Genomic DNA, 24,375 nt, shown 5'->3' with positions numbered 1-24,375 from the left:
TTCTGATATTGCAGAATATTGCACGGCTATCAGCCAATCAGATTCGAGAACCAGACAGAACTGTTGTATATATATGTGTAATATATATATATATATATATATATATATATATAAATAAATATAGAACAAATTGTTCATCATTTGTTCATGTTAGTAAATACATTAACTAATAATGTGACTTTTTTGTAAGTGTGACAGATTGTATTAACCTATTTTTTAATTTGAAAGCATCACTCATTGCTAGTTAATGTTAAATAACGCACTAAACCACAGGTAACAAATGAAAAAATCTTATTAGCTATGTTTTCAAGCAAAGATGCAAAATAAATGCATGCGCAAAACTGAACTATTGCATGAAGCATGTTCACAATTTCCATCCAATCAGTCAAAGAGAACAAAATCGTCACTTATAAACTGGTGGCAAATGCCTTTCTGCATGTGCATTTTCCAAATTGCCATTATTTTTAATGCAATAATCTGCATAAACATATCTGGATGAAAACATAGCTGCTGAAAAGCCCGACCAAAATCCTCATCTAGACGTTGCGCTTCATATTCCACTGAAGAAAAATCACGAATGCATGTGTTTTAATGAGAAACGTCTTGGTTTTCAAAACACAAAGTCGTTCTCGAAGACGAACACAGGAGAGCTGTATGGCTTGATAGCATTATTTCTGCAGCAGCCTTTGAGTAAGAGGGTTGCATTCATTTCTCAAAAGCGTTATAAGCCAGCCACTAAAACACAGACGGAGAAATCCATGGCTTTAAAACAGACATTTCTGCCACATACGGCGTGTGTTTCTACTCTCGGCCATCCTGTCAGACAAATAAACCTCTGATAACGATCACTAATCTCAACCCAAACCACCAGATCAACACTGAGAAACAAAACGGACATCAGAAAGCAGATTCTCCAGGGAGCAAACAGGTAGTAAAAGCCAAACCTTTCTGCAAACTCCTTACTGGCATCATATATAAAGATCTAAGTGTAAAGTTAATAATAATAATAATAAAAAAACCTTAAGATTAAAAAAAATAAAACCAACTAAAAATATACAGTATCAGTCAAAAGGTTTGGAATAATTCAATCATATTTGTGAATCATCTCTTCTGCTCTGCAAGGCATTCATTCCATCAAAAAGGCAGTAAAAATAGCAATATTTGAACAGAACTCAATATTGTAGGATATAATAAGTGATTTAAATCATGGTTGTCTACTTTATTATGTTCTGTATTTTTGTAATACAAAGATTAATTCATTCATTAGGTAATTAAAACAATTTCAGCATAATCACTTAAGTGTTTAGTCACACGATCCTTCAGAAATCAATCTATATTTTACATAAAGATAAAAAAATATAATCATCAAGGTTGAAAACTGTTCATTTCAGATAAGTCTGATTCAAAAAAACATTATGAATGTCTTTACAAATAATAAAACAAATGCTATAATCCCTATCTGTCAGTGAATTGTTAGTGAAACTAAAACTTGATGGATTTTGATGGTCAATTCCGATTTTGTGTCTGTATCCGATTGTTTTGCTGACCTGCTTACATCATCTATTAAAAGTGTCTCGTATCCGATCGTCTGCATTTACACAGCACACGGCAAAGGCGCAATGACCAGGAGAAAAAAAAGAGCAGGCGCTGACTAACAGCTGATAATTAAAGAGTGCTCTTTCCTCTATTCCTGCATGTAATCTGCTCGCAGCTTTTGACGTGCTGTTTTACTGTAGTTTATGACAGAAATGTTCTCAATTGGCCATCTTCTTTTGATATATTGGCTTTTTAAACCTTTAGGCATACTAATGTAATGTCCTTGGCGTGATTTATGCACGTGATGCAGCTATGCACTAGTTTTATATTAGTTTATATTGGTTACGTGGCGGACACTGCGCTCTCCAGCATGCTTAAATACCTGTACTATATGACAATATGAAAGCTGTTTAAGTCCACGTGTAGGAGATTTAAGAGTTGGGACTCTGCTGAAGTCTGTTCTGAAATGAAAGCATCAGACTTGACTTCATTCGCTGAGGTTTTTAATGATGCTCGACTCGCATTGACAGGTGAAAATCCGATCTACCTGCTTACATGGGCCATGTCCGATCTGTGCCACATGAGAGAAACGAATCGGAAATGAGTCACTTGAACAGTGGAGTGTAAATGCGGCTAAAAGGCAGCATTATTAATTCTTTTATGAGCTATCATAAATAAATGTGCATAAATCAGTGTATTAAAATAGTTTCTGAAGGATCATGTGACTAAAAAGCTATTTTAGCATCATTACTCTAGTATTTAATCACACACTATAATAGATTCACTAAGAAAGCATGATAATAAACGATAATATCTTTTTACTGTATTTTCAACCGAACAAAAGAGCAGAAGAGACGCATCACTTCTTAAACATTCCTCCAAACTAGCGTAGATGGTCAGAGAAGTGAGAGAAGGACAGGATAAAAGAAAGAAAAGCAGAGGAGAGAGAGATGGAGAGATGGAGAAACAGCGCTGAGCATCTGAACTCTCCCTGAGCAGAGATGAAGGAGAAACAAACGGACAGACAGAAGGGTTGAGCATGGGAACGCTGAATCTCACTGCTTTTCTTCCTCAGCATCTTGTGGTGCTGTTTTACTCTGTTCCTCCCCTGAAAAACACAAACAAGCCTTTGTTATTTAAAGTTGACGTTGATGGATTAATCCACACACTGAAACACAAACTCCACACTTTACTGAATCCCAGTTGGTAACGCTTTACTTGAAGAGGTGTTCATAAGACCATCATAAAGCCTTTAGACTCATGACATCATGAATGTGAATAAGATTTCATGCATGCTTATGACAACTCTTACTGAGTGTCATTTGGCCAGCTAGGGTGCTTTCACACCTATAGATCGATTGTTTTGCTCTGAAACAGGGATTATTGTTGTTAATGTTAATATTAGTTCTTTGTGCACACAGCAACGTTTCTAAACAGACCGAAATAGTTCAAACCAGTCCTGCGCGAGTCAACTCTTCTCACATTGAGTTTGCTTTATTTCCCAGGATTCCGCTCAGCTGTCACACGTCCTTATTTTAATTTATGATGATAAGCAATGAGACATTATAAGCAGGAGCGATGCACTTTCATTTTAAATGGAGACACTGACAGTCACCACACATGAAGCAGAGGTAGTACTTATACATAGGCTCATTTCAATTGTCAAGATGTAAAACATATCGATTCTATATCAGAAGTCAAATAAAACAAAAAGTTATTGATATTATGCTTTTTTTTTGATAGTTCAGTTAGACAGCATGCTTTCACTTCCGTATTCGACATTACACACCTTTAATAGGTACACCTGTCTAACTGCTTGTTAACGCACACTTTTAATCAGCCGATCACATGGCAGCAACTCAATGCATTTAGACACATAGACATGGTCAAGACGATCTGCTGCAGTTCAAGCGGGCATCAGAATGGGGAAGAAAGGGGATTTAAGTGACTTTGAATGTGGCATGGTTGTTGGTGTCAGGCGGGCTGGATTGAGTATTTTAGAAACTGCTGATCTACTGGGATTTTCACGCACAACCATCTCTAGGGTTTACAGAGAATGGTCTGACGAAGAGAAAATGTCCAGTGAGCGGCAGTTCTGTGCGATTGTTGATGTCAGAGGAGAATGGCCAGACTGGTTCCAGCTGATAGAAAGGCAACAGTAACTCAAATAAGCACTCGTTACAACCGAGCTCTGCAGAAGAGCATCTCTGAACACACAACACGTCCAACCTTGAGGCGGATGGGCTACAGCAGCAGAAGAGCACACCGGGTGCCACTCCTGTCAGCTAAGAACAGGAAACTGAGGCTACAATTCACACAGACTCACCAAAACTGGACAATAGAAGATTGGAGAAGCGTTGAGTCTCCATTTCTGCTGACACATTCAGATGGTCGAGTCAGAATTTGGCATCAATAACATGAAAGCATGGATCCATCCTGCTTTATATCAGCGGTTCAGGCTGCTGGTGGTGGTGTAATGGTGTGGGGGGAGATTTTCTTGGCACACTTTGGGCTCATTAGTACCAATTGAGTATCGTGTTAACACCACAGCCTACCTGAGTATTGTTGCTGACCATGTCCATCCCTTTATGAGCACAGTGTCTCCATCTTCTGATGGCAGCAGGATAACGCACCATATCATAAAGCTCAATCATCTCAGACTGGTTTCTTGAACGTGACAATGAGTTCAAATGACTCAAATGACCTCCACAGTCACCAGAGCTCAATCCAATAGAGCACCTTTGGGATGTGGTGGAATGGGAGATTCACATCATGGATGTGCAGTCGACAAATCTGCAGCAACTGCGTGATGCTATCATGTCAGTATGGAGCAAAATCTCTGAGGAATATTTCCAGTACTTTGTTGAATCTATGCCACGGAGGATTAAGGCAGTTTTGAAGGCAAAAGGGGGTCCAACCCAGAACTAGAAAGGTGTACCTAATAAAGTGGCCGGTGAGTGGATATGCCTATTACAAAGCTATAATAAACTGTGATAAAGCCTGCTTTGTTCATTTGTTGGATCATATTGCTTTATCACTACATGCAAACCGCTTCAGAGTTTGTTTCAATCAAGCCGAGACCTCATTCAGGTGATCTCAGACCGGCTGTTTTGGTGCGGATTTGAGCACAACTGCAGGATTCACATACGGCCAAACCAACCGAGATAAGGAGACAAGCGTGCCCAAACAAACGTCTAGATGTGAAAGCACCCTTAAATGCAAAGATGACATTGTTTTTCATCACAACTTCACATAAGTAAATATGTTATCTTCATCATGACAACCTGACATTACCAAGACTGTCATAAATCTGTAAGTATTAAAAATTGATGCTTATCCTGAATTATTCCTTCCTTAATATTAGGCAGAACCATTTTCCCAATTCTACAATTACTTTTAAGACCTTCAACAACATCTGCTCATTACAGAGGTTTTATTCGATCCTCATGCAACAAACCATATGCAGAGAAACAAATGTTGATATTAGTAATCAACAGACAGCTATGTCAAGGATAAAAGCATCTTGTGACAGGTGTGTGTGTGTGTGTGAATAACACAGTTTCAGATGTGGCACATTAGCAGACAGTGAAGCACGAGATTGTATTTTAAGTCTTGCACTCAGTAGTGTTGTGAAAAAGGCACTCGCTCGCAAATGAGTTTTTCCCATGCAGAGTGAATGAAGAGAGAAACTCACAGCACTGGAGACTTACAGAGAAACGCAGGAGCTTTAAGCATCATCACAAGTCTGGAGAGATGATTAGAGAGGTTAGAGAAGTGTTTACTTGCAATCTGGGATTCGAAGCTAAAGCAGCTAGTGGGCAGGAAAATTGATCATTTTAAGGAAGACATTAGGCTTTGGATGAACTCTCTCTGTTTATGCTACAGCTATGCCCGTTTTTAACTGCTAGACGTTATATTTTAATATTACAAATCAACATCTTTTTAAATCTAGGCTTCCCACTGAAAGACAAATATTAAACTCCCTGACTAATAAGCTGAATTTCCATGTAATGAATAGAAAAACAGGCCGCAGTTGAGCTTAATTTGAATATCATATTATTATATATATATATATATATATATATATATATATATATATATATATATATATATATATATATATATATGTTAACATAACGTAACATTACATGGGTTTTAGCTTGAATACCATTTGAGAACAATGGATATCTTTGAAAAATAAATCTGAGGTACGTCCTGCTTGTGTGGCGCTGAAATGCTCCCACACCTATATTTAAAAGCTCAATATTAGCTTTACAAATGTAACATTTAGCCTTAGGAAACAGGTTCAAGTTGGTGAATGCATTTGATTTCAGGTAACTTCCAGTGGACGAGCAATAAAGGAATAAAATGGAGCAAAAAATAGCATAACCATAACATTAGGCATAAAAAAAAATGGAATTAAAAATGATAAAGCAGCAAAGCAAACAAAAATCCCTAATATTCCATGACTATATATATATATATATATATATATATATATATATATATATATATATATATATATATATATATATATATATATATATAAAAAATTCCTAAACTTTTAATGTCCAGAATGCAGCTTTTAAAATTCCAAAAGCTGTGGCAAACCTGTAAATCCAATTTCGTTTTTGAATACCAAGAGTTTTAATTATCGTTTGTATTTGATTTGCATTTAATGGTAAAAATCAGATCAGGTTAATTTCCGTGTGCATTGGCCTATATGCAGGGCAAGTGTGTTTTCAACATCGGTGAAGAGGTTAATGTGACCATTTACAATTTCCCACGGTTCCTTTTGCAGCATTGATGTTGTAATGTAATTAAATATATTCAGTTCAACAGACTTCAGCATTCATGTAGTTGTTGAAGTGTAAAGCGAGGGGAAATGCCATTTAAACGCAGGAACAGCAACAGAAACTCCATTGAAAATACTGTGGTAAAATACATTTTTATATTTTAAAAGCATGGTGTGGAGCAATGTCGTTTAATGCGGTGTTTCTTGTACATTCTGAGACTTGATTTATATTTTCTCTCAATAAGGTAGTGAGAGAGTCGAGATTATTGTCGTATCAGTTTCTGTCAACCTTTCTATGATAAAAAATGTGTTGTGTGCGTCTCACCGTCCCCCTGGATGTCTGATGTCCAGAGCGTCAGGTTGTCCCGCAGCAGCTGCATGATGAGTGTGGAGTCTTTATAACTGTCCTCACTCAGTGTGTCCAGCTCCGCTATCGCATCATCAAACGCTGCCTTCGCCAACCTGATGGAGGAGGCCAGGACAGTCACAACCACATTCAATCAATTCAAGCTTATTCTAATAAAATGCTTATTTGCATAGCGATTCCCACAATAAATATTTCTTCAAAGCAGCTTTACAAAGGGTGCATTTTACTACATAATTACAATACTAATATAGTGTAATACAGTATATATTTCAGGGTTCAACGCTAAGGATTTTTTCTACTGGTCCGATCGGGCAAGTGGTTTAGATTTTTACTTGCCCTGCCAAAATTTTCACTGGCCCCACCAAAAAAAAGTAAAAAATAAAGTAAAATAAAAAGTCTGTAAATCTAGAATTTCAATACTTAAAAAACAATTGTAAATATAAGTGTTATGCAAACAAAAACAGCAGTATGGAAAACGTTGAGGCCTTTTATTGCAGTTTGAAATTATTTATCAAAAGGTGACTGACTTGTCAAACTGACGGCAAACTATAACATCACAAAATTTTTATTTTATCGTGTTGTTTCCATGTAAATGTCTACCTCCAACACGTTAGAGACAGACATTTTCGTTTAGCCTTATAATTTGATGTTGCTGACATGTTGCTGTTTCTACGCTGTACTGGTTGTTACCAGGTAACAAAAAAAAAATAGCGTGGTTAAATCAATCATATAAGACGAATCGGAAAGCAGTATGTTGTTTACGACATTACCGAGAAGGTAGCATTTAAAGACTTAAAAGCACAAGCTTTAAATGCACGCAATTGACAAATAGTCAGACAAATTAAATGTTAGCGACTGACAAGGCAGCACTGTCCCAATCAGGCCAGTAATGATCCGGTCTACTGTCCCAAGTGTTTCTCACACTGGCCCTGGGCCACCGGGCAGTCCTTATTGTTGAGCCCTGTCTTTATAGTGTATAGTGCTAATATAGTGTATAGTTATTACTATACACTTTCTGATTTTGATTGTAATGTAAAGCAGCTTTACTTTTAATTGAAATGTTAAATTCTGGCTGAACAATCCCATTAATGTGGGACAGATGAAGGTTTAACACCAAACAAACATTTCACATTTGACGTGAGGAGAAAAAGCAGGAGTACCTGCACGCGCGGTCAGGGGAATTGAGGATCTCGTAGTAGAAGACGGAGAAGTTGAGCGCGAGGCCGAGCCTGATGGGATGTGTGGGTGGGAGTTCGGTCATGGCGATGTCACTTGCCGCTTTATACGCCACCAAACTGTTCTCCGCCGCTTCCTTACGGTCGTTACCTGTGGCGAACTCTGCCAGATACCTGTGATAGTCCCCTTTCCTGAAAACACACGCATTCAAAACACACAAGTCAGTCGCCTGCTCTTTAAAAGGGCAGTTCACACAAACAGCGCCAGAGCCAATCACAGACCTTTCTGTTAAGAGTGACCAATCACAATAGTGTAAGAACTCGCTCGACAAGGCTCAGAAAGCGAGCAAGATATTTATATTAGTTCATTTGCTATTAACGCTCATGTTGTTCTGTGATGTACTTGAGTTTTTAAAGGTACAGTTCATATTTCTGACTGCTTATATTAAAGGACAAATTGTATTACAAATCATATATAAATATATTTATACATTTTAATACAAGAATTGTTGTGCTGTGAAGTAAAATATCAAATTGTGTATGGAAAGCATCGTCACTGCACTGAGATATCGAACTGAACCGAATTGATGGCATGATAATCGTACTATGAGACCACCTCTATTACTTATGCTATTTTATGCATTTAAAAAAAAGTAAACTACATTTTTTTTACTCAAAATAAAATAATAACGAAATAATTAAAATACTAAACTTTAAAAGTATTTACACAAGAGTAAAATGGCATGACAAACAGCAAAAATAAAAAAAACAGCATGATCCTATTACAATTCACACAATGCAATTATTCACAGATTTCTCCAGTAAGCATTCATTTTTTTAAGTGCAAATGTCTAAATCTACCAAAAAAGACAAATGCGATTCAAGTTTGATATCATATAAAACAAACAGAACACATGTAACTCAGTCCAAAATGTTCTGAAAGACCTAGAAAGACTTGAAATTGTCAGACACCTACATTTTGTAGTAGAAAACTTTGGATTCTCCGGTGTTTGCTGCAGGAATGAGGTGTTTGTCCAGTACATCCAGTATGTCGTTACAAATAGATTTCAGCTCATTCTCAACCTGCAGAATGTAAGAGGAGATATGGCAGAGTAATTATGCTGTCATATACACACAGATCACATTTCAGGTTAAGAAAGAAACTGCTCAAAATAACACGGCAGGGCTCACCACTTATTTAAAAACAGAATAACCTTATAGCTATAGAAAAATACATAAAATATATATAGTAATCGTATTTGATTTTAAGTTATTGCCAGAACAACATTTATAAGCAACATCAATAAACTGAAAATATAGAGATCTTTAAAAATTTTTTTAAACATATAACATTTTTTACACAATTTCATTGTACCTCGAAACTAAAATAACACTGATTCAAGAATTAAAGGTATTCATTTTTCAGGTGATACATTATTTGAAATTGTTTAAACTTGCCTAGAGCGCCATCAGCTGGTGAAAACTATCCCAGAGTACCGTCTGCTGCTAAAAACTAGCCTAGAGCGCCATCTGCTGTTAAACACTAGCCTAGAGCGCCGTCTGCTGTTAAACACTAGCCTAGAGCGCCGTCTGCTGTTAAACACTAACCTAGAGCACCATCTGCTGTTAAACACTAGACTAGAGCGCCGTCTGCTGTTAAACACTAGCCTAGAGCACCATCTGCTGTTAAACACTAGACTAGAGCGCCGTCTGCTGTTAAACACTAGCCTAGAGCACCATCTGCTGTTAAACACTAGACTAGAGCGCCGTCTGCTGTTAAACACTAGCCTAGAGCGCCGTCTGCTGTTAAACACTAACCTAGAGCACCATCTGCTGTTAAACACTAGACTAGAGCGCCGTCTGCTGTTAAACACTAGCCTAGAGCACCATCTGCTGTTAAACACTAGACTAGAGCGCCGTCTGCTGTTAAACACTAGCCTAGAGGGCCATCTGCTGTTAAACACTAGCCTAGAGCGCCGTCTGCTGTTAAACACTAACCTAGAGCACCATCTGCTGTTAAACACTAGACTAGAGCGCCGTCTGCTGTTAAACACTAGCCTAGAGGGCCATCTGCTGTTAAACACTAGCCTAGAGCGCCGTCTGCTGTTAAACACTAACCTAGAGCGCCATCTGCTGTTAAACACTAGGCTAGAGCGCCGTCTGCTGTTAAAAACTAGCCTAGAGCGCCGTCTGCTGTTAAAAACTAGCCTAGAGCGCCGTCTGCTGTTAAAAACTAGCCTAGAGCGCCATCTGCTGTTAAACACTAGCCTAGAGCGCCGTCTGCTGTTAAACACTAGCCTAGAGCGCCGTCTGCTGTTAAACACTAACCTAGAGCACCATCTGCTGTTAAACACTAGACTAGAGCGCCGTCTGCTGTTAAACACTAGCCTAGAGGGCCATCTGCTGTTAAACACTAGCCTAGAGCGCCATCTGCTGTTAAACACTAGCCTAGAGCGCCGTCTGCTATTAAAAACTAGCCTAGAGCGCCGTCTGCTGTTAAAAACTAGCCTAAAGCACCATCTGCTGTTAAACACTAGCCTAGAGCACCATCTGCTGTTAAACACTAGCCTAGAGCACCATCTGCTGTTAAACACTAGCCTAGCGCACCATCTGCTGTTAAACACTAGCCTAGAGCGCCGTCTGCTTTTAATCACTAGCCTAGAGCGCCGTCTGCTGTTAAACACTAGCCTAGAGCGCCATCTACTGTTAAACACTAGCCTAGAGCACCATCTGCTGTTAAACACTAGCCTAGAGCGCCGTCTGCTTTTAATCACTAGCCTAGAGCACCATCTGCTGTTAAACACTAGCCTAGAGCGCCGTCTGCTTTTAATCACTAGCCTAGAGCGCCGTCTCCAGCTAAAAATAGCCTACAGCACCATCTACTGGTAAAAACTTTTAAAGGTCTGTTTGTTCCTGTGCTCCATCAAAGAGGAGTGGCGATGGAGCAGATCAAACCTTCACTCGCTCTCACCGTCTGTCTGTATTCTCGGATCATCTTGAGTTTGTCGGCTCCTCCTTTGCTCTCCTCTTTCTGCTCGATGCTGCTGATGATCCTCCAGGAGGCTCTTCTCGCACCGATCACGTTCTTATACGCCACCGACAACAGGTTTCTCTCCTCTACTGACAGATCCTCGTCCTTCCCTGCAACGTTCTTCATCGACTCTACCATTTCTGAAAAAAAAAAAGACAAGAATAATCATCACACAAAAAAACTTGTCGATGATCTGGATTCAAAGAGAAATAAAGTACTCTTCTGCTTCAGTTTATGAATGTAGACCGTAACATTATGCCAATGTCTCCGTCCAGATAGTGAAATAAAGAAAAACTATTTAATTAAAAGTGTACATGTTCATCCACTACCTGACTAAAGTCTATTTAAGTTTTAGGAACAACAAATTATAAGTTGACTTCTAGTTGATCATTTGGTATTAGAAATGACTCAAATGAAAGGCAAAAGGCCTCTAGATTTTGCTTATTTGAGCACAATAAAATCTGATCATGCCTTGATGTTGAATGACTTCATTAGGACAGTAAGGTCTGACTCTGCTTAGACTAAAGTCTCGTCACTGAACAGAAATAATGTCCAGTATAGAATATAAAGTCCTGCTGCAGTGGAGACAGAATGAATCGTGTCTGACTCCATCATGAGCTTGGAGGACTGCATCCATACATCTCTGACATGACTCAAATCACTGATTAATAAACTCATCTGGAATGAAGAAGAAAGCGTTCCTGCTGGACTCCCTGAGCTCATCAAGACTCTTTTGTGTTCATCTTCAACGCCTCCATCTTATCCCAGACATGCTTAATAATGTTCAAGTCTGGTGACTGGGCTGGCCAATCCTGGAGCAGCTTGACCTTCCTTGAAAAGGTGGTCTCGGTTTGCTTTCAAATGAACCCTGGAGCGGTTCGTTTGTGGTGAGAACATGATCCGAACTAAAACAGACCCAACCGCAAAAAGTACTGCGCCTCTTTGGACTAATCCAGCTGCCGTAGGCCGATGCGCTGTGCATTATGAGATGTAGAGGAAAAATCTTTGTTTGCAACAATTTTAAACAGAGACAAAGAGGGAGAGGGAAAAACATTACCTGATGGATCTTTGGTAATATTTCCGGAAGATGACCATGTCACAGTTTAGCTAAATTAATTCACGCCGCCTCCTAAAGTGACGTACGATGCATCTTTGCCATTTACAATGTTTTAATCCATTCTCGAAATTTATAGTTTATCCAAAGCAGAGGTCACCAATCTCGTTTCACACAATCAGGAAGCAAGCACAGTCATCCCTCCGAAGTCAAAAGCAACATTTTGTGTCTGCCGGTTTGTTTAATTTCTGTTGGCATTTTCCCGCACGTTAATTCTGACCAATCGAAAAGCATTTAAGGAAACATGTTCAACAACATCTGGTCTATGAGTGATGCGGGTTTTGTCAGATGACTGCATTTCGGTTCTTTTCAACTAGTTTGGATTAAAGTCAGTGTGGTGTGAAAACGACCCAAAGACGGCAGAAAACACTACAATGTTTCATTTATCAAATAAAGCAAACTACGGATGTGGAAGCAGTGTTGGAGATGACATATTATGCCCCTTTTTATTAAAATGTAAAATAATTCTCCAATGTCCCAAGAGTGTGTATGTGAAGCTTCAGCTCAAAATATCACACAAATAACGTTTTATAAGGCTTCGAACTTTCCCTCTTAGGTTTTGATCCTAATTGTGTCATTTTGGTGACTGTCGCTTTAAATTCAAATGAGATTGTGCACTTTTCGAAAGAGGGCGGAGCTACAGATGCCTGATGCATTGTGGCAGATTTAAAAACAAGACTTGGGTCATATGCTAATATTCAGGAAGAGGTGGTAACTAGTGGGCGTGGCTTTCCTCCTTGATGACATACAAAGTGAGAATGTCAATCAAAGTGTTTCTGCAGATTGTTTCAATAAAGTGTGATTACAAAAAAAAAATGTATTAATGTATATATATTTATTTGTATTAATATTTAATCATTAAAATGTGTTTAAACCCTTTATAAAAGTGATTTTTGCGTAACGGGTCCCCTTTAAACAGGTTATTAGTCCGTGAATGTAATGCACCCACGAAAATGAATTAGAGACACGCCCTGAAACAGACATGAGAGCTGACTCATTTAGCAACATCATATAAGGTCATTTATATAGCTACAAAACATGTTTAAACGGGTATTAAAGTAAAAAAAAAAACTAAACAAAATGGGAGTATATAAAAAGTAATTGAGGAACCAGGCTACATAATAACAAGCTTGATTCAGTCTAGTCAATTTAGTTCCCCTCACCTAATACATGAACTCAATTTGTTTATATTTTGACTATTTATGAGGTTTAAAATGTTAAATAATCTTTGAATTAAATAATCAATTTAATGAACAACTGTTAACCACACTAACGTTAGCAAGCGGCTTCAATCAATCTCAACCAGTTCGCGTAAACTAGTCCTTACAAATAAACCATTCATATGTGATGGACAGTTAGCAATGTGTTCATACACGACATTTACGTCAATATTATAATAATAAGACTCTAATAATAATTATATGTAAGCTCTGGCTGCGTTCAGCAATTCCAGGCCTTTCCAAACAGCAGCTCTATGGGATTTTTCTTCCCATTTCACGTGCAAAGAGAAACACGTGCTTGGTTTCTGTGCGTTCATCCCGCTAATTTAAGTCAAAAAACAAACATATCATCTTCAAACAGTTGTCATACTGCTATAATTAAAACGTGACATTACACAAACAGCTAAAAAATTTAACTCACCGTCGTATCTCTCCGCCTGTTCGGCTAGTTTAGCCTGGTAAACCAAATGCTCTCGATCTGCCATGGTTAGCCGGGGATCGGGAGGTGTGGAGCGGGTAAAGGTAGGCGGTGATGTCCGTTGGTTCCGATGGATGCAGAAGGTGCGATAGAGTAAATAAATATAATGTTTTAGAGAATGTGTTTGTGTTAAAGCGGTAGCTCAAATGTTCGTACTCAACCGGCGACCCTGCTCTAAATATGGCGGAGGAACTCCATCCGGGAAACTTCGACACACAGCAGCAGATCCTGCGCATTTCCTTCGCGACGGACTCGCCTTTTCCACACAATTACTATAGTAATTTACAGTGGATATACTGCAGTGTTTCTGAAGCATACTATTGCAAAGTACTAAAATTAATTTCTAAATGCTATGGTTAAACAGCTAACGTTTTAGTAACATAAATAAAATATCTAATACACGTAAGTTAGATTCCTACAACTATAGACTATATTATAAAATACTGTAGTATTTTTGAGCAATACTATAGTAAAGTACTTACATTTAAATAAAGGCTACAGTTATACAAAAACTATAGTAGTATAAACAATAAAAGTATTACATAAGTTTCTACAACTGTGTTATAACGAGTGTATTAAACCACATGGAAAATTACTATATAAAATCTGTTTTTGAACCATACTATAGTAAACTAATTGAATTTAACAAATGCTACGGTTTTGCAATTAACGTTATAGTTATATAAAGCAAATATCCAATACACTTATATTCCTACAACTATAGAGAATATTATTAAAAACACTATAGTTACTATAGTTAAATTAACAGTGTTTTTGAACCAGACTATAGTAAAATACTTTATAAAATGCTACGATTATACAAAAGCTATAGTGATAAAAACAAAATATCCAAATACAGGAAGTCTTTTTTACAAATATAGAGTACATTATCCAACATGAAAATATACTATAGTAAATACTAGTGTTGAATTTAATAAATGCAGTTATACAACAACTAACGTTATAGTAATACAAACCAAATGTCCAATACATTTAATTTCTACAACTGTATAGTATATGAATCCCACATTAAATATACTATAGCAAATAATATAGTGTTTTTGTACCATACTATAGTAAAATACTGTGTTGGTCAAGACAAAAACTCCTTTTAATATGGAAATATTCCTTCTATTGTGGGCCGTTGCTTTTATTTAGAGCACGGTTTAAGTAGTCAGGTTCGCTTCTGTTGGTATCGTCAATCTGGCAACCCGCGCTTGCATGTGTTTTGATCCAGGAGTGCAATACCTAGTTCAACCACTGGGTGTCAAACTTACATACAGCATCTTTAAATATTAGGAATTTAAAAAACGAATTAAATAAATTGAAAAGACGGGTGATGAAAACCTTGCAAATCGATATTGATGAAACGGAAACTGAATCATCTCTCCTTGATAGTTTATTTTCTTTACTTTTGTGAAAGCAAACTAACGTTAACGCACTGCAAATGTATGAAAAAACCCGTGTGCTGTTTTCCAAAGACGATCCTTTCTCTCTTTCAGCACTCATCTGTGAAGAGGTACAATGTTGCACCTGTTGACAGAAAAATAAAGGCTGCATTAATAATGACATTCAACTGATTGCTCTATTTATTAAATATGATAAATAATGTCATAGTGATCGACTGTAGTGTCGTTTAAAGTGCAGTGGTTGCCTCTAATTTTAAATCATGCAGATGGGCTGTGTTAAAGCAAATAAACATCTTCACCTACTCATAGTCTTTTTGTCTCTTTCTTGACATAAATTATATAAATGTATATGAATTATGTAAATGATGCACATAAATTATGTTTGAAGTAATCAGCATCGGTCCACTTGCTTTTAAAACATGGCTATGAAATTGGAACTTGAGAACATTCATTCGTTCATTTTTCGTTTGGCTTAGTACCTTATTTACCAGGGGTTGCCACAGCGGAATGAACCGCCAACTATTCCGGCATATGTGTTACACATAGGATGCCCTGCCAGCTGCAACCCAGTACTGGGAAACACCCATACACTCTTTCATTTATACACTACGGCCATATTTTGTTCATCCTATTCCCCTATAGCGCGTGTTTTTGGACTGTGGAGGAAACACACGCCAACACGGGGAGAACATGCAAACTCCACACAGAAATGCCAACTGGCCCAGACGGGACTCGAACCAGCAACCTGCATGCTGTGAGGTGACAGTGCTAACCACTGAGTCACCGTGCTGTAACTGTAACTTGACTTTCATGGTATGGTAATAGTCTCCGAAATTTACCCAAGCAGTCCTCGTCCAGACCACTGCTGCGGGGTCAAATTCAGATGCACTTCTTGTCCATTTCGGAAAACTCCAACACGGAGAGATTTCTGCCGGATAGGAATGAGAGAATAAATCATGAAGACACAATCAGGCTTTACTTTAAGGTCCTTTGAAGTGCTTTGAAATGTTTATTATTTTATTTGATGTTTGACATAATCTCAACTATAACCTGGAGAGAGGGCGGGGCATAGAGTAGACCACCCCCCCAAAAAAACAGCCAATAATAGTGTTTTGTTTTTAATCACAGCTCTGCCAGTGAGAGTGGTTGAGCTCAAGCGCATCAAATGAAAAGCAAATGAGCAGAAGGGGGCGGGGCATGTTACACACTTGACAGCATTTGATTGGTCAATAGATTTGATGAGAAACTGAAGTATGAGGTGACGTCAGACAAACTGTTGATCCATTTAGGTGGAAGTGACAAACTGCAAACTTTGGATGTTAATATCGGTTTTATATATTCTAAATGTGAGTTTTGTCACTGTTTTGGAGAACGCTAGCTATATGTAAAGACCAACATACAGCTACCAAAGAGCTTAGAATGGCCAAGAGGCGACACTCAATAGAACGTTCCATTGGAACAGCAGCGCCCAGCAACAGCCCCGGATTCCACCATTTTGGAGCGAAAGCGATCGGCTGTCCATTGGATCTTATTGCTGTCGTGATGGCGAGCAGCTGCTTTGTTTATTATTTATTTATTTATTTATTTATTTAAAAAGTGCATTAAAGCTTAAATACAACCTGAAAGACGACAGCACTTACTATGACAATCATCAGCACTTTTAACAGTTTATTTTACAGACTTATAATATGCTGCTGTTCTGTTGGAGTTTTCATTCCAAAATGGCCACCACGCCATCTAGTGGCTGTTTCCCAAATCGCACTAGAGTGTCGCCTCTTGGTGACTCTATGCTCTTTGCTAACATCTAAAAAACTTCATTTTAATTTCATGAGACCTTTAAGAATATAAACTGGAATGCAGAGTATTAAAAAAAGTGCTGCAGTTTTACGCTGAATGTAGAGAAGAACAACAAACCCCTTCACTGTGCTGGACAACAGAAGCGATGTCTCGGAGATTCCTGAAGTTTTGTGTATTTACCGAGCCAAACTCCATAATCTGATCACCGACATGCAAACCCTACAAACAGAGCAAACAACTGTTCAATGTAAAACACTTTCCCCTTGTGAAATATTAGTTATAAATGAACACCATCTGTTTGTTTATTTGTTTAACATCAGTTTGTGCCTTTATTTATTAATGTTTTTCTGCCGTTTGAGCAGCATTGGCTGTATTCCTGACAACACTTGTATTAAATATTCATTATATAATTTACAATTATAACTGTTTCGTCATGTGTTTGGCGCTCATCTTAAGCATCTTAAATCCTTTACAGCTTTTAATATTGAGGGTGCTTTCACACCTGTGAATCGATTCAGTTGTTCTGAAACAGAGATTAAAATTGTTACATTGTTGCTCTTTGCTCTTGGAGCGGTTCGCTTTCACACTGCAAAGTTTCTAATCGGACCAAAAGAGCTAAAACAAGTCACGTGCGAGTAAACTCTCCTCACATTGGTCAGTGTCAGGGTTTATTTTGCAGCGTCCCGCTCAGCTGTCAGGAGAGGTGGTGGTTTGGTGGTGATTGACAGGGTGCGCGCGATGTGTCTGAGGAGAGACGCGGTGGGGAGAGGTGAGAAGGGTGCGCGACGATGCCTATTTGAGGACCGGGAGGGAGACGCGAGATTACCGGGAGATCATCACTCGTTTGCGGGCATCCGGAGACTCGCGAAACTTCCTGCCCTACTCACAATTCTCTCTTCATATAGCTGTAAGCCTATTACATATCCATAAAACACTGTGATATAACCGCGCTCGGATCAGATCGCTTTCTCACTGCAATCAAACCGCTCCAGGGTTCGTTTCAATCGAGCCGAGACCACCTCATTCAAGCGATCTCGGAGCGATTACTTTGGCGCGGAACAGAGCGCGATTGCCCTGTTCACATATGCCAAACAAACCGCGCTAACTGGACAAACGAGACCCGTTCCGAAACAAAAGTGTAGGTGTGAAAGCACCCTTAGTTTTTTTTTAAATTGTATGCACATTTATATGTATTTCTGTATGTATTAGCCCCTTTCACACATACAGACTTTTCCGGAAAATTACCGGCAATTTTCCGGAAAGGTTGTATGTGTGAACAGGTGCTTTTTGCAAATACCGGTAAATCCATTCTGGCTATTTTCCGGAAAGAGAAGTTGTAACATTACCGGCAATTTGCCGGAATGCTGCGCTGTGTGAATGCAGAAGGAAGATTGCCGTAATAAGCGCGTGCACGTCTAGAACGTGCTGACGTGAGACGTCTGCTTTAGCCAATCAGAACAGTCAGACGCATTTACGTCCGCGCGGTTTATGAGAATAAAAGCCTTTGAATATTTTTCCAGACACATTTAGCTGCTAGAAGTTAGTCAGATCACGTTTATATGTTCTTCTTTATGCCAACTGTGTAAATAATCATCGATGAGATGCTTATGATAAGCCGTTGTTTGTTTACCTTCAAGCTTTGCGTGTGCCTGTGAAACTGCCTGTGAGCGCCTGCACACGCACATATTATGAACATCTCGACATGCAAAAGTGTTACTCTATATGTTTTCATCGAAGTTGTTCACAATATTGATCATCCACAGAGTCTGTAATGTAGTCAAATGTATACAAATACAAGCGCAGCCGTTTAAAGCTCATTTGTGTTGAATGATGTCAGAATGTACCGGTATTTTGGAATGGATGTGTGAATGCTCTTTTCCGGAAAATTTCCGTAACGTCCTCGTCTGTGTGAAAAGCGCTTTTTTGAATAAACCGGTAAAGTCGTTCCGGAAATTTTCCAGATATTTACCGGTATCACTGTGTGAAAGGGGCTATTATATCATCTTTGCATCAAATTACAGAAAGGAATCAGTGCTTGTGTGAGGTGTGTGTAATGCAGTGTGTATGGAGGCAGGACAGTAAATCTGACATTACTCTCTCTTCTGGCTGCCGTTATCAGTCTCACAATATTGTTTTCCTCTTTCTGGAAGTCTTGATAACACCATGGTGGAGTGTTTCTGTTATTATTTCAGCAAATAGGATTGTAAAGAGTTTATTTGTTGTACTCTCCCATTCACTGCGCTCTGAGTTTACCAACTATGATGACTTCTGCTGCTGAGAAACACACAAACGTGAAAAGAGTCCATACTGAACACGTTACGCTAATCAAACTCCAGAATATAAGACTAACTGAATATGCAACATTGCGTTTAGCGAATAGGCTAAATCTTCATGTTGTCAAACTCAGATCCTTGTTTACTTCTCTCTCTTTCTCTGTCAAAATGTACAATAATATTCTAAAGTGTTTGATGTTTGCATTCATTCATTCATTCTACTTTGGCTTAGTCTTATTTATTAGGGGTTGCCAAAGCGGAATGAACCGACAACTATTCCAGCATATGTTTTACGCAGCGGATGCTCTTCCAGCCGCAACACTTTCACATTTACATTCACTCATACAGTATGGGCAATTTAGTTCATCAATTCCCCTATAGCGCATGTGTTTGGACTATGGGGGAAACCGGAACACCTGGAGGAAACACACGCCAACACGAGGAGAACATGCAAACTCCACACAGAATGCCAACTGGCCCAGCCGGGGCTCGAATCAGCGACCTTCATGCCGTGAGGTGACAGTGCTAATCATTGAGCCACCTTGATGTTTGTAAAAAAAATATATATATAGCTGCAAGCAGCAATTAAGGGGCCAAGCACTTTTGACCAAAAGGTGGCGCTGCTCCAGAAGTTTTTAAGGACTTTCAGGACATGGGGTTAAAGATGCATACCATGTTTTGTAATGATATGTGAATGTGTTGGTAAAATATAGCATTTTTGACCAAAAATCGAAATGGTCGATGCCCAAAATGGCTGACATGTAAAAATCAGACATCACTCGGCTCGACATGCTCTGGCGGATGTAATGAGAGCAGTTTTATGAGTTTCGGACGAAAGGTTGAGGCGTTATAAACCAAAAAAGCAAGTTTTTTGTATCTCCGGACCACTAGGGGGCAGTGCACCGAAACTCCGCATATAACCTCAAACCCTAGTTGTCATAACACACACTAAGTTTGGTGTGAATCGGTGAATGCGTTAGGGAGATATCGTCTCAAGTCCATTTTCGCAAGTTCTATGTTAAATTTGATCGCAAGTTAAACGAAAACGGTTGGTCAAATCAACTTGAATTCCATAACTTTTGGTTGGCATGGTCTGTAGATCATGTGATTCAATTTTGGTGATAATCGGAGAAACGGTCTAGGACGAGTTCAATCAAATAGGTTTTTCGAAAAATTTAAAATAGCGCGAAAAAATTCATGAAGGAAAATGACGTCATAGGGTGCGTTTAAGTCGGACTGAGCCAAGGAATCAGAGGAAAAAAGAATTTTGATTGTAGCCCATTCGGTTCAAAAGTTATCATGATAAACATATGTGAAAGTTTGGACAAGTGGTGGCGCTAGAGAGTTTGATTTTGAGACTTCATATTTGGTCTGATTAATGTTGAGACTGGCCTCTATCATTGTGCCAAATTATACAACTTTCCCGCATACGCCTATATGGGCTGCCATTCAAATCCGGCGGAAGAAACGGAAGAAGAACACTAACGAAAGCAATAGGTGCCTACGCACCTACGGTGCTTGGCCCCTAAAAAAACAACTCACGGCCTGAGCAGCAGGAGATCCGTGTGTTACTGCATCCACCAGAGCGAACGGAGGCGGCGTCTCCACCGTCTGACCGCTGCTTTCCATCTGTGTGTCGTCCTGCTCATGTGTGACTTTGGCGGTGGCGTGAAGCTTATGCAGAGCCTCCTCGATCTCCACCATGATGGCCTTGTGATCGTTCTGTAAACCTTCAATAATTACCACAATCACACACCATTACAAATGACCAGCAGCCCTGTACACTACTAATATGCTGCAAAATAACAGCATTTACAACTGCTGAACTATATTCTAATGTTTTCGTATATTTATTTTTGCTGTAGGCTCCGTAAGTTATTATTAGTAGTAGTAGAACTTTATTACAGCTCATATTTTAAATGCTAATGTAGTCCTCTACCTGCAGAAGAGTCATTGAAAATCATTTTATCAATCTTTTTTTATTTCCTGCTTCATATGATCTACTTCCTGCTAAAGTCAGAGTGCATCGTAACCCAAATTTTCACCCCTACACATGTCATCCAGGTGCACTGTCAGAGATTTTATTGGTTGCATCATTTATTTTCCTTCGGCTTAGTCCCTTATTTATCAGGGCTCACCACAGGTTAGAGATCTTGCTGAACACTGTGTTGGGGTGATACTGAACACAGATAGGGGTGCAACTGCACATTTACTGATGGGTATGCGGCTTCAACTTTTGCACGCCCCCCTTCAATCCAACTATATTTTAAAACAGGCAAGTGATAAAATGTGGAAAATATTTCCATCAATAAATTAAAGATATTATTTCATAAAGATATCAATATGCTTAAAAAAACTGTTTCGCAGTTCTGAACACAACTGAAATAGTTTGAAGTATAGTAAAAGGTATAATTACATTAAGCATGTTAAGTCGCAAAGAAATGCATCTCATACCACCCCAAATGTCTTCTCAATTTAATTTTCACTTACTAAATGATTATAGCACCTTGACTAGCCTTGCTTTTGGACTTTTTGTACTACATTTGTCAAAACAAAATGATAGACATGGCAGTCCTAAAGGGCAAAAGAACATTGCAATTACTTCTCACATTCAGACTGAGGCAGAAGGTCTGTCTTTGCAAGAACAATTGACTGAAACTGCTAAAAGTGAAATAAAAAAGACTGTCAAATGTTTAGTGTAAAAAAAAAAACAGAAACCAACAGTGTGAAATGTTCTATTTAATTGAAATGTTATAACTTTGTTTGTAGCTAAAATTAAAATAGTTTTGAGCTAAGAAGTTACCAAAAGGCCTGATGAATCAATATGATACATAATTAATTAATAAAAACATGTATATGGTATAAAAAATAGGGGGAGGGATGGAATGATTTTTTAATTTAATAAAATACAATATTATACACGTATAAAATGCTAAATATTTTTTTTTAACAAAAAAAATATATACATTATTTGAAACTTTTAATATGGATAATTTCAAATAGTTTTGGCACAATGGCGCCCCCCATGTGCCCCCATACCCCCTTTTTGCGCCACTGAACACAGATACATGTGTACTCACAGGAGATGCTGTGTCTCGCTGTCCGCACTTTATACAGATCCACATCTGCACGGGGAAAACCTTCGACATCAACCAGAGGACCATCCATGCCTACACCAGCCTGCTGTCCACAACACACACAGACTATAACCGACCGTGAACAATGCTGTACTTTATTAGTCATTGGCTGCTATTACGATTTCCCCCTTTAGAATTAGCAAACAATCCTTTCCTGAAATTATATTCAGAAAGTTTAAGTCCAAATGTGTGTATATAAAACCAACTCTACAGCCCGATCTGATGTAAACATTCTTCCGTCCAAAGACTTAGTCAGGTGTGTTAGCGAAAATGTAAACACACTATGGCTAAAACGCTCCCTGTATGATGAACTTACAGACTCCAGCATGTCGTAATAAGCTTTAATCTGCTCCTCGATGTCATCTTTTCTCTTTATCAGCTGTCGCACATCCTCTTCAGTCATTCTGGACACAACAGCGCGGTTTTCCTCGCTCATTTTCATCACAGTGCCGCCAAACAGAACGCTACGAAACAGTCTTGAAGCGTATGAATTGCAGATTTTACTACTTATGTCTATAGAAATGGTCCAAATGCTTACTCAAAATGGTTAGGTAATTTCAGGAGCACTGAAAGTTGTCACAGTGTTTGTTTCTTCGTTGGATTCAATGCATAGCTGCAAGTGAACAGCGCCACCTATGTGCCGGAGAAAACAACAAACAAATAAATAAATAATAAACTGACTTGAATTAAATATTTTTTATAAAAATAAAATGTTATAAAATAACAAAAATAATAAAATAATTTTTTAATTAAATTAAATGTAAAAAATTATATAAAAATGTAATTAAATAAAACAAATAAATCAAATTTAAATAAAATAAATTAAATTGAAAATTTTAATTAAAAATAAGTATAAAATTTTATTTAATTAAAAATAAAAAAAACATTAAATGTAAAACTAAATTAAAATTAATATAAAATTACCAAAATATAAAATAAAATTTAAAATTTATATAAAATTAAATTTAAATTACAATAAAATCTACATAAAATAAAACAAATGAATAAAATAAAATTAAATGAATAAAAATTCAATGAAATAAAAATTATTTAAAATTTAATTAACCTTAATTAAATTTATTTATTTATTAAAATGAAAAAAAAATTATAAAATAAAAAATAATAGTTAATATTTATCAAAAAATATTTTTAATTTAATTTAATTTTAAAAATTACATAAAAATTAATAAAATTAAACTAATAAATTAAATTAAAATACATTAAATTAAAAATGCCATTAAATTAAATTTTTTTTTAAATTAAAATAAAATTAAATATAAAATAAAATGTAATTAAAAATTAAAAAATTTAACTAAATATAAAATTAAGTTAAAAATAATATAAAATTACAAAAATATAAAATTTTACACAAATTTCATATAAAATTAAATTAAATTACATTAAAACTAATTAAAATAAAACAAATGAATAAAATTAAATACAATTAAATACAATTTAATTAAACAAAATAAAAAATAAAATAAATCAGAAGTGGTTCCAAAAAGTGATTTTCTTTCTTTTCTTTTCTGTTAAGCACAAAATGAAGTATTTAGAAGAATGTTGCAAACCAAATACTAAGTGATAACACACTCTTTAAAATGTCTTTCATTGTGTTTAGCAGAAGAAACTCAAACAGGTTTTGGAACAAGTGTAGGATGAGTGAAATACAGTGACATTTATTTATGTAGTGTATTTCTTAATTCATGTTTATTAATTTATTCACTTTTTATTAATTTAGCCATGAAATAAAAACAGAGTATTAATATCGCACATTTCTAAACTGAAACTGCCATTCTACGATAAACTGGAACGATGGGCCTATTGTCTTTAAATAAAGAATTATTTAGCCCGATATAATTATTCGATTATTATTTATGTATATTAATATACGTTTAAAATATTTAGTGTTAAAGAATTTATTTATAAAATGAAAGCATCCGTCTAGTTGGCTATATGTAGCCAATGGTAAACTCACACAACACAGGCTCTTCGAAAATAAAAATCAATCTTTGCGCATGCTGTTGAACTCACATTCATTTATAG

General features: G+C 37.3%; 2 protein-coding genes across 5 annotated transcripts; both read right to left on the bottom strand.

Moving 5' to 3' along the window:
- Positions 1–2,158: 2,158 nt before the first annotated feature.
- On the bottom strand, positions 2,159–13,898 carry ywhae2 (tyrosine 3-monooxygenase/tryptophan 5-monooxygenase activation protein, epsilon polypeptide 2). 2 transcript variants are annotated; one of them, NM_001013341.2, is made up of 6 exons: positions 13,660–13,868; positions 10,845–11,044; positions 8,850–8,956; positions 7,859–8,065; positions 6,657–6,793; positions 2,159–2,644 (listed from the first exon to the last, which is right to left on the bottom strand). In NM_001013341.2, exons 1-6 carry the CDS (start codon positions 13,721–13,723, stop codon positions 2,592–2,594), a joined length of 768 nt encoding a protein of 255 aa, NP_001013359.1. In that variant the 5' UTR covers positions 13,724–13,868; the 3' UTR covers positions 2,159–2,591. The 2 variants fall into 2 exon arrangements, with proteins under 2 accessions (NP_001013359.1, XP_087115406.1); XM_087259280.1 differs by lacking the exon at positions 2,159–2,644 and adding an exon at positions 4,954–5,281 and having other exon boundaries at positions 13,660–13,898.
- A 1,199-nt stretch (positions 13,899–15,097) lies between these two features.
- psmd9 (proteasome 26S subunit, non-ATPase 9) lies at positions 15,098–22,964 on the bottom strand. 3 transcript variants are annotated; one of them, XR_015494674.1, is made up of 6 exons: positions 22,649–22,943; positions 22,276–22,378; positions 18,077–20,925; positions 17,040–17,415; positions 15,965–16,053; positions 15,098–15,249 (listed from the first exon to the last, which is right to left on the bottom strand). XR_015494674.1 is itself a non-coding variant. In NM_001002436.2 (6 exons), the coding sequence occupies exons 1-6, from the start codon at positions 22,772–22,774 to the stop codon at positions 15,222–15,224; spliced, it is 636 nt and encodes a 211-aa protein (NP_001002436.2). In that variant the 5' UTR covers positions 22,775–22,964; the 3' UTR covers positions 15,098–15,221. The 3 variants fall into 3 exon arrangements, 2 of the variants coding, with proteins under 2 accessions (NP_001002436.2, XP_087115230.1); NM_001002436.2 differs by having other exon boundaries at positions 17,040–17,141; positions 20,738–20,925; positions 22,649–22,964; XM_087259104.1 differs by having other exon boundaries at positions 17,040–17,141; positions 20,738–20,925; positions 22,276–22,375.
- Positions 22,965–24,375: the final 1,411 nt, after the last annotated feature.

This window comes from Danio rerio, chromosome 7 (assembly GCF_052040795.2).
Source record: "Danio rerio strain M-AB ecotype USA chromosome 7, GRCz13ab, whole genome shotgun sequence".
Classification (NCBI taxonomy): domain Eukaryota; kingdom Metazoa; phylum Chordata; class Actinopteri; order Cypriniformes; family Danionidae; genus Danio; species Danio rerio.
The sequence above is the reverse complement of the archived record's forward strand: the minus strand, read 5'-3'. Positions and strand labels throughout refer to the sequence as shown.

Coding starts and splice junctions, on each gene's coding strand:
- ywhae2 (NM_001013341.2), bottom strand. CDS start 13,723: ATGGCAGATCGAGAGCATTTGGTTTACCAGGCTAAACTAGCCGAACAG. Junction 8,066..8,849: donor AAAGTTTTCTACTACAAAAT/GTAGGTGTCTGA, acceptor GTGTGTTTTCAG/GAAAGGGGACTATCACAGGT. Junction 6,794..7,858: donor TCCCCTGACCGCGCGTGCAG/GTACTCCTGCTT, acceptor CTCCTCCATCAG/GTTGGCGAAGGCAGCGTTTG.
- psmd9 (NM_001002436.2), bottom strand. CDS start 22,774: ATGAAAATGAGCGAGGAAAACCGCGCTGTTGTGTCCAGAATGACTGAA. Junction 17,142..20,737: donor GATCTCCTGCTGCTCAGGCC/GTGAGTTGTTTT, acceptor CTCTGTTTGTAG/GGTTTGCATGTCGGTGATCA. Junction 15,250..15,964: donor TCTGGACGAGGACTGCTTGG/GTAAATTTCGGA, acceptor TTCTGTCAACAG/GTGCAACATTGTACCTCTTC.